Genomic DNA, 10,321 nt, shown 5'->3' with positions numbered 1-10,321 from the left:
GGGCCCCGGTACCGCGTTTCCCGGCTGGGGGGGGGAAGCAGGAGAACGGCCCCAACGGCCTCCCCGGGCTGGGGGAGGGAGACGGAGCGTAATAAAAACCTGTGAAAAGGCCAGAGCGCGGCCCTGCGTGGTGTCTGCCCAAAACGGTTCCCCGTTAGTCTTAAAAAGGTGCTTCTCGGAGGCAGCCCCCAGCCTAGCATCAGACAGCGGTCCAGCTGCCCAGAATCCCAGAAAAGGGGCATACAGCGTCCTCGATTTTATTTTCTCGAGATGAAACATGTCAGCCAAGTTTCTGAAGCATCTTTTAATCGGAGATAAGAGTAAACAATGGTATAAAATGGTAACAACTCAAGAAGTTTCCAAAATTCTGCTCACGATTGACACACGGGTCTTCCATTGCCCCCAAGTACCATTGAGTAAAAAAAAGAAGCAAAGCCTGTGGGTGCGGCTGCTTTTCCAGCCCAGTGATTCCTCCACACAGTTGCAAAATCTGAGCAGCAACATTCACTTCTGTCTTGGAGTACAGACAAGCAGGACTGAAACATCTTATTTCGTGGGAAGTTAAACACAGCCCACCAGTACTGGTCCGCCCTCAAGTCCTAGCTTAGCCAACCATACCCAGTAGGTCTAGAAACATCTTCAAAACCACAACTTGCAACAGAAAAAAATTTTAAAAGGCATGTATTGTGATAGTTGTCTCAGGGGCAATAAACAACCCCCCTCCCCCATTTCAGAAGGCCGTAGTCAAGACTTCAGAGGGGCTTGCAGCACCAAAATAGGCAGCAAACGCTGGCCTGGTCCCTCGTAACAGCAGAGATACAAGCTATAACCTCCTTAGCATACAGCACCCCGATGGCAAGTTAGAACACCGTTTCTGTTGTAGCACAGTCCAATTCAAAGCTTGGCTGTAGTCCAGAGCGCTCACAGCAGGACTGAGAAAAGGAGTCTCTGCTACAGCCAGGGTAGCTTGGACGTGGAACCACGGGACCCTGCGTTCTCCACGCTCTTAAGCGGCTTCTGGAGTGCGTCAAGGAGATCTGCTGAACCTGCACTGGAGCAAACCGTCACTGAAATGGCACCGTAACCCTCCTGCGGTCAGCAGCCAGCCTAGTCCAAACTTGTTCTGCCTTGAGTTGATCCTAGTAAAAACCAGTTTGTCACAAAGACACCTCTGCAAATATCGATGGGACTAAGATTTAAGTACAAAATGGCTTAAAGTGAAATCTGCAGCTTTGTTTTTGCCCTAGTCATTGGCTTTATCCCTTCTGTTGTGCAAAGCCTCTGACTGGTCTGGATCGCGCCCATTTCAGATTTGCTGGAGGTTTCTGGGGAAGGGGTATCTTGATTAAAGATCACTTGGGAATGTGGAGCTCAACACATCTAGGTATTTAAAGATAAGTTCGTGTTTGCTCAAGGCCAACCCACAGCCTTACTCCTCTTCTGTCCACTGGCCACTAGCCACGTGGCCATTAATGCGGTTGGAGCCATTACTCGAAGTGCTGAAAACTCCTTTTGTGCTGTTGGAAGTCACATCCTCCTCTTCAGAGCTGCTCTCTACATCACTGCGGTCATCTTTTGATACCTAAACATTTCAAATGAAATTCGGTGGTGGAAAGGGGAGAAGCGAAGTTGAAAAAAATTCACAGAAAACAGTAGTTAGAAGGTTGTGTCCATGTGATTAAGCAGCTTCAGTCAGTTACATTTACCTTCTACATTTGATCTTGAATAACTTCAAACTCACAAGGAGGAACCTGTCATCACATACAGAATGCAAGACAGACATTGAAAATGACAATTTGGAAATAGGAGTTCCATTTTCCAAATACTCTGTACATCTGTGAAAGCACTACACTTTTTTTTGCTCTCACCAGATCAGAGGACACTATAGATCTTTGGTTGTTCTTGTCTTCCAAGAGCTGCATTCCAAATTGGTTAAAGGCCGCTCTTCCAAACAACAAATTTGTTTTGAATCAAAAAACTTCTCACACCATAATCATCGGTGGGTATGATGACCAAAACACACATACGTATCAGTTTTAGAGAGAACGTTTTGTCCTACAGGGAGCGGCTTTGATATTTTAAAAATTAACCAGCTATATTTATCACATCACTGTCTGCAAAAAGTGCCTCCCGTTTTCACAGCTTATGGTTCATACATGAGAACTCATCTATGAGCAAAAGCCTGTTTGGACAGCGGGCTGTAGAACAACGACAACTATCTAATCCAGCAAACACCCGTTCAGGAACAGAAGGAGCACCTCAGCCCAGAGATCTAGATCTGCTTTACAGAGTCATGCGTTTAGTTAAAAGACTGACTGCAAATCCAGTGATTTGCACGTGGGATTTTGAACCTTTTGAAGCAGATCCAGGCGCACTTTGCTGCCGGCTGCCCTGAGTGCCGCAGGAGGGCACTGTACCAGCACCGCAGAGCCAACCGCACCAGAAGCTGAAGGGAAGAGATCATAAGCCCGGCCCTAACTGCAAACAAGCACCTTGGCTGGTGGCGGGGTGCCAGAGCCATAAACTCACCGGTGCCGAGCAGTGACCGCGTGAACGGCCCGTGCTTTGCATACCCCAAGGCAGGCTCTCCACACTTCTGCCTCTGCAACTAATAGCCCTCATTTACTTAATGTGCAAGCACTTTGCGGCTAGCGCCTTTCCAAGGATTTCAGGATTTCATTCTACTCTGCTTGCTTCGAGTCAGGGTTAGGGCTTTCGAACAGCACCAGGCAGGAAGTTTTGGAACTCAAGGGAAGATCTGGCAGAAAGCCAGGTAAAGTTAATGATCTCCAGGATTGGTTTTGACAGGCCTGTTGGATGTACTGGCTTCTGACTGTTGCCAGAACTTCTGGTATCTTTCCCCACTCATGCTATGTTGGAAGTTCAAAGGGTCACTGGAAGGAAGCAGAAATCCCTTGAAATTTTTCCCATTATTTGGGGGACAAGTGACTGTTCTACTCCTTCTCGCAAAAGGATTTTGCATTGTATTTCTCCTGTACTCTTCCAATCAGCACAGTGTTAATGAGCACTAAAGACAGGTATCAGAGTCTCTGTGGGCATATAAAAGCAGAAAGGTGAAGGTCATGCACCCAGCTGACAGCAGATAAGAACAAACCCCAGGACACTGCTTTGACCTTTGGAAAAAGCTGAATTTTAGCATACTGTCAGAACCAGCACTGTATCAACCAGGGAGAGAAACATTTTAAGAGAAGGCACCAGCCATCTAAAGCCCCAAGACCATAGCTTTGCTTTTGTCTTAGCCTTGAAACAGACACAGATGTGTTTCAGTGAACGAAGAGAAGCACAGATCACACTTACATGCAAAGGATGAAACTGTCCAGCTCCAATCTGGCACAGAGAAAAGGAGAAAAGAATGAAGAAGACAGAGCTTAGAGTCCTTTCTCTGGCTAGGTCACCTGGACAGGAGAGAACCAAGGAAAGGAAAAAGGTGTAGACCTCAGGATACAGAAACAGCTGCACAGACAGAAAATAAGACATTTGCAGTAGCAGCTGTGGGGAACAGATGAAAAGATCATGTGCATACTCTGAAACATGCCTTCCCCTGACAATCACTGCCACAGACAACTACGATATAAATATTTTTCAAGGTTACGTTCCATGTATAGGGGCAGCTAAGAAGTCAAACAAAATAAAGTAGAGCCATGAGAGAAACTCAGATCAGATTCCCAATTTTTTGTTTTAAAAAAAAAAGCATTTGTGCTGTGAAATCAGCTGCTGCTCTCTGGTAGCTGCAAAGGAGGTGGCTTCTCTTGATGGGTAGGCTGGGTGTCAAATTAGTTCCTAGATTGCCTTGCCCTGTCTCATGCCACTTCAGTTGAACTACGCCTTTTTGCTGAAAGTCAGCATTGTTCACTCTTAGGGCAATATCTGTTGCTAACCAGCTGCTGTAGTTTCACCCTCCCTCTCCCTAAGATTCCCAACACAAGTTAGAGTACTCAGGACTGAAACTAGACTGCACCCCATTAACCCAGTGACAACCAGCAAACTCCACCGCATTTCTGATAACCCTTTCTCCTCTGCATGCTGCAGCTCAATGCCTGGCCTGCACTGACAGCCAGAAGCCTGCGTTAGTGTTAACAAGTGGAAGATGCATAACCCCCATCACATCCCAAGAACCAGCTGAAGTTGGAAAACACCCTATATGATTGTTCAAAAAAGAGCCTACTACCACCTTAAACTCCAAACAAAGTATATAACAAGTCTGTCATCACCACTATTATTACAACATCTGAACGTACTGGAAAATGGTGTTATTTCCCCACATGACCAGAACAGAGAGGAAAGCATCCCTGCCTTCGTATACACCTGGCAACTCAAGTCTGCAGAGCGACCAAGGTAAAAAAACTACCGTTCTACAAAGCACTCCTGATGCAAGTCCCTCAAGAACTAGTACCAGCCCTCACTGAAGGGCCCAGTTTCTCGTGATTGCTTAATAGGGCTTGTAGGAAAGAGGACCCAAAACAGTCACCAGCAATCTTACCTTTCCCCGCACGAGGGCCTTGTAGGCAGTGCGAATGATGAGATAAGACCAGATGATATGCAAGATCTGCAAGGTTATCAAAAGCCCATTGAATAGCCACCATGAAGGGTAAGGACCAATCAATTCCCAGCTTTCAAATAGGGTTGTATTCAAAATCCTAAAAGAGATCCAGAAACACATTACAGATCGGCTGTGCTGGTAACATGGCTTCCAGCTCTAAATTAAGATAACTGGCCAGATGCACAACAGTTTGTATCTCATTTAAGCATCTGTTGCTTTCTCCTGTCAGAGCAGCGATGCAGCTAGTCTCTTGCCAGAGTTAGGAGACAGACTAAAGCTAATTAGAAACATTTGAACAGAGCAACAAACAGGAGAAGATGTGAATGTTCTGCAGTTTGGTTACACATACAGATCTGCTGCCAATTTCCTTCTCAAAAGCATGAGCATTTATAACAACTTTACAGGAAGTGATGTCAAGCTGCGCTGGTCATCAAAACAGCTGTTAACACATTCATACCCGGGCAGTCTTCACCCATATTTAAAGATCAAGAAGGAATTTTGTTCCCAGTAGGCCTCCCTCCCTGTGCGCTACTCTCTTCCCTCAGATTTGTATAGATTCCTCCTGCCAAGCTGGAGGACTAGAAACTGCTTTATGGACCAAGCTTTGTGCTTTCTTTCATTACTGTTTTGCTGTTCTTGTCGCTGGGAGTTATTGCCAGTACTTAAGTAATTTAATAAACACTTTAGATTTTATGAAGTAGAGAGGTATGGAGAGACCTTTGAAGACGTCATTAAGTTCACATAGCTTTTAACATTTCACAAGAAAAGAAAAACAAGCGTTTCAAAGAACCCAAGTCCCCCAGATGCAGCTACAGAAATATCTAACTCACAGCCAGTTTATGGATGAATTAAATGCAATTCCAGAGATCTGCTGATGTTTTATACTGCTAATTAGGGAAGGGAATATATGTGAAGTGAAATAGCATAGGGTCTGCAATACTGCCGCAAGCTTGCCAGATTTCTCCACAAAGTTGAGGAATTACATTACAGCCAGTGGAAAATACATAAAAGATTTACAGGACTGCTGAGCAATAGCATGATGCAAGAGCATCACCTCATGACAGACAGCAGCAATAAGAACAACGACAACTATCTCATCTGTCACCAGAAGGAGCCTATGAAGACATAAGAATGAAAGCTCTTCCTTATTCAGACTCCTTTGATGCATTTACTGGAAAACAAGCAAGAGCTTTAATTGCAACCCTGATAAAGCGTATTGTTTCTGCCTACCGTCAAGGCACCCAAAAAGAATCGGAATGCAAGCTGTCCATTGCCTAGGAAATAAATGTATGAAGTAAAACTGAAATAAACTGAGTAATCATCAGGTGTAACCAAATTTTCACCACACTCTTTCAACAGAAAGAAGAAGTGGAAAACAGCTCATCAACAGAAGAACCTCACCAAGCCTGACCTATTGAGGTGAGATGGAATCTCAGTATAGGATGATTAGCTATAAGCCATTTAGCCAGGGGTTTACCTCCCAAGAAACCTAAGACCTATTTCAGGCTCTGAACAGTCACGACACAAGGACAGGACACGAGCGTCCTAAGAATCAGAAACTGCAACGATGACTAAGCCAGATACTCAAAAATCAAATTTACCTCAAGAGACCATGCCTCATTTGTAACTATTTCCAAAACTTCTTAGGAGAGGCAAACAACCCTTCAAGTCTTTCAGAGCAGATACTGGCTGACTTGGCTCCAGCTAATAAGCACTGTCATCACTTTGCAGTAAGAGGAGAGGGGCCAGCTGTGCATTAGGATTCTAGTCACTTTTCACACTCCCTCAGCTGACTGTTGAGAGGTTTCTTCATATGCCTAGTTGAACGTACTGCTCCAAACAGTACTTGGGTTGTCTGCAACTTCAGGCTGCCTTGAGGGACAGGCTGGAATGCTTGCAAGAAGTCTAAATACAAAGGCTTTGCTTAAAGGATTGGAAGAACAAACAAGACCTTACAGCTCAAGGTGCTTACCAGAAAGGATAAATGCCCAACCGTGTAACAATGAATACGACACCAAAGAGCATGAAGAAAGCATCACATAGACGTTGGTACTTGGCATAATTGGCTAGCTTTGCAGCCTAAAAGAGACAAGAAACATGAGAGTATTATTCCCTTTGTGCACTCATGTGATTACCAGGCTGTAGAGCTTCAAAAACCCTCAAGCCGTCACATTTGTAAGGAGTTTGGAACATTTAGGGATTATTCTCAGCACTAAAGCAGTTATGAGGAAAAGCTGACAAGGCAGGATCAGCAGCACAAGTTTTATGGCGTATTTAATGCAGTTTATCAAGAATAGGAACGTCAGCTTGCTCCCCTGAGACCACACTAGCATTAGGTATGCAAAGATTTGAAAAGAAACTCACCTCTAAAAGGAAATCTGATGCATCATGCAGGCACAGCACCAGAGTTCCAACCCGCACCATATTATTCATATAAGAGAATGTAATGAGTCCAATTGTAGCCAAATGATGGACGAACATGATCAGGAAGTCCTGGAAACAGAAAAAAAAAATGAATGAAGACTCTTTGGCTGTCAAACAAATACAAAGGTTTGGAACAGAGCCACAAAACTGACTAACTGGGGTCATAGGATTACTTCAGTTCAGACTCTGACTCCACTTTATATAAAGCACAGCTCATCACACAACATCAACCATCGTCACTAAAGGTTCCAGAAAGGTCTCTCCTAGCATTTGTGCTCCTGCGAAGTCAGAACTCTGCATACACCGGCACAGCACAGTCTCTTCGGCACACACATGCAAAGTAAAGATAAGTATGCCTGCAGACCCCACTGAAAAGATTGACGGGACAACATATGGCCCTTATTTTTGGCTCCTTTTGGTTTTACAGTCATATCGCTAGTCCTTTCAGCTCTTGGCACAAATTTTAAGTACGCTGCTGTGTCGTGGTTTAACCACTGTTGTCAGTGTGCAAAAGCCTGCCAGCGCATAGCAGGCACAGAACACAAGAAAACCCAACAGCAAGAACTAGGCCACTTCATTAAAAAAAAGTTTACAATGCACATACATTCAGGGCTGTTTTCCAGTTTAGCCCCCTGGGTACAACACTTCCACATCAATGTACCTTACCATGCTTGCAGTGGGGAATGTAATCCACTTTGTTAAAGTCAGAGTACAAAATTAAACATTATAAACAGTATCACAGATGCTGTTAATCACTCCCTTTCTGCAGCTCCAAGATATTCTGTAGTGCCTCACCTGCTAATATTTCAGTACAGAAAAAAAATCCCAGGCAAACTTTTCTTTTTGAACAGTCAATGCAAGGATTGGGATAATTTGCTACTTTGCAGTTTGTATAACAGAAGCAATAAACCATGATTTACTATGAACTGTTTTCCAACAGCAACAATAAGCCAAATCCTAGAACGTAGCGCAACGGAATTAGATTTCGGCAATCGCAACCAGTCATCATTCCGCTACACACACAGATGAAAAATTAACTTTCAAAAAACCATTTACTATTGCTTTAGTGTTTGCCATTTTCTCACCCGGCTCAGCAAGGTACTGCTTTGAGCATCTCATTTTCATGTTTTCTTGCAAGCCTTCTAATTAAATCTATTTTTATGCAATGATTTGATAACTTTTTATTGGGAGGTATTGAGTGATTCTGTTCTTTCCCCTGGAAGGTGAAAGGGACTCTCAAGTATATATGAGGTTGCATATCAGGCTTGCTCCTCCCTTTTCCCCAGGACTGGGTAGTGATTACAGAAGGAGGTAGGCTACACAAAGATGTGAATGAGGAAGAAAAATACAGTTATTACTATGCTTTAGCTTTACTGGCCAGGCACACTGACATTTTTTGTTAGTCCTATCTACTTAGCAAAGTGGTTAGTGCAATTCTGGTTAATCTCACCTTCCGTTTAATGTCTGTAAACTGAGAAAACATGAGAGACCAATAGAAGGCCAGCTCCAAGATATAGTAATAATAAAGCCTGGATGTTAGAGGCTGGAAAACAAACAAAGATAGCACAGTTAGAAGACAAAGTACTTTAAAATTTACATTAAAATCGACTTCTTCCTTCCTTCCTTCCCATCCCACTCTGTTCCTCCAGAATGCTGAGGCGTAAGTTAAAAGATCCAGAATTAAGGTTTAGTAAAAACAAGCTTAAGCAACAGACATCTTACTCTAGGCTTAGTCACACAAACATACTTGTGTGTTTGAGCTTTATTCAAAAGGAGTAAGATTCCCTTGTCAATATTTACAACTCATACTGCAGCCTCTTGGATTAGGAAAACCAGGCACTGAAACAGACTGGTTGACCTCCATACAATCATACTTGCTGCATAATGAAAACAACACTGTAAAGAAGTTACCGGTATAATTTTATGCATAATTTTTTTTCACTTTTAATAATCTCAGCAGCAAGTAAACATAAAATGAACTGAGGCAGTTCTATCTGAGGAAACACTGCTGTTGACAAATCTAACCAGGATCTGAAGACATGAAGAGTAAATGCCACCTTTGTGCTGTCCAAAAGGGATGGCCATTCACTCACTAGAAAGCTTACCAGGTTGCAGCCTGTGCAGCATCCACCCCGCAGAATAAGGAGAAGCACTCAAGTCTACTGAGTTTCAATCTGCTATCATTAACAAAAAATAAAAACTGAAATTGTGCAAAAAGTTAGAATCTAGTAAGTGTTTATCTCGTACCTGAAAAGGGTAGTTGTACCAGCACTGTCGTGTGTCCCAAAACCAGGGTGCCTAAAGGGAAAAAGATAAGCCATTATTCTACTGGGTTTTTTCTTCCCTATCATCTAAGGCAGTTGACCACTACAGTACTGTTTCACTGAAGTTTTATCTTGATTCTACCATTCAAGCTAAGTTTATTGTAAAACATCCTAGTGATTTAAAATATTCCCTCTACAGTCAAAGGCAAGTTATACTGCAATGGAAATTCAAAGAACAATCATACAGTTCTAATAATAATAAAGACCTAAAGAGATGAAACTGTATCCGTTCAAGAAGGAGATGAGGAAAAAAATAAGCAGCTCTTCATAGCAAAAAACCCCAAAATAGTTCTGTCCCATTCTGGGGTAACAGGACAAATAAAGTTTCTAATATTTCCATAATGACAGATCTGTATAGAAGCTTTCCTATAGTGTAAAGAAGGTCGTTAAACAGAAACCCCAGGATCCCAAATAAGGGAACATAAAGATGACTATCACCACTAAACCCCCCTTGTTTTAAGCTAGGTGCAAGCACTGAAGAAGTGACACAAGTAGTTAAACCCCCTATATTTCAGCGGCACAGCCATAACCCAGCTGCATGCCACACAGAACAACAAGGGGGGGGGTGACACACCAACTCACCGTCCAGAGAAACCTGATTCCATAAAAAAATATACTTAAATAAAATGTAAATCTCCACCTGGAAAAAGAAGCAAAAATTAAACTTATGAAATAGAAATACCTTCTGGTTAACATTTGTAACAAAAACTGCAATAATTGTGAGAAAACCCAATTCTGACACCTGAAAGATTTTCACCCACCAAATGGTAATCCTTCTTTTGTAAATATTTCATGTAAGGATAAACCTATTTAAGAGTTTTCACACCACACACAAGTTTGCATCAACAGCCAAGTTTGAAATAAAGTTCAGAGTGAACATGCGAGAAGTGGGCCCGTGTGAACCTCATGAAGTTCAACGAGGCCAAGTGCAGGGTCCTGCACCTGGGTCAGGGCAACCCCCAGTATCACTACAGGCAGGGAATGAAGGGATGGAGAGCAGCCCTGCCAGGAA

General features: G+C 43.1%; 1 protein-coding gene across 1 annotated transcript in view; it reads right to left on the bottom strand.

Annotated features, from left to right (window-relative positions):
* Positions 1-308: 308 nt before the first annotated feature.
* Positions 309-10,321, bottom strand: part of CERS5 (ceramide synthase 5) — a 16,169-nt gene continuing 6,156 nt past the window's right edge. Inside the window, exons 4-11 of the mRNA XM_019470787.1 lie at positions 9,892-9,949; positions 9,233-9,283; positions 8,436-8,528; positions 6,926-7,054; positions 6,534-6,640; positions 4,502-4,658; positions 3,319-3,348; positions 309-1,582 (exon numbers count right to left, since the gene is read on the bottom strand). Of these exons, the coding sequence (XP_019326332.1) occupies positions 1,430-1,582; positions 3,319-3,348; positions 4,502-4,658; positions 6,534-6,640; positions 6,926-7,054; positions 8,436-8,528; positions 9,233-9,283; positions 9,892-9,949 (778 nt within the window). The 3' untranslated portion in view covers positions 309-1,429. The remainder of the gene's footprint in view (positions 1,583-3,318; positions 3,349-4,501; positions 4,659-6,533; positions 6,641-6,925; positions 7,055-8,435; positions 8,529-9,232; positions 9,284-9,891; positions 9,950-10,321) is intronic.

This window comes from Aptenodytes forsteri, unplaced genomic scaffold, assembly GCF_000699145.1.
Source record: "Aptenodytes forsteri isolate BGI_AS27 unplaced genomic scaffold, ASM69914v1 Scaffold64, whole genome shotgun sequence".
Lineage (NCBI taxonomy): Eukaryota > Metazoa > Chordata > Aves > Sphenisciformes > Spheniscidae > Aptenodytes > Aptenodytes forsteri.
This window is presented reverse-complemented; position numbering and strand designations above follow the sequence as displayed.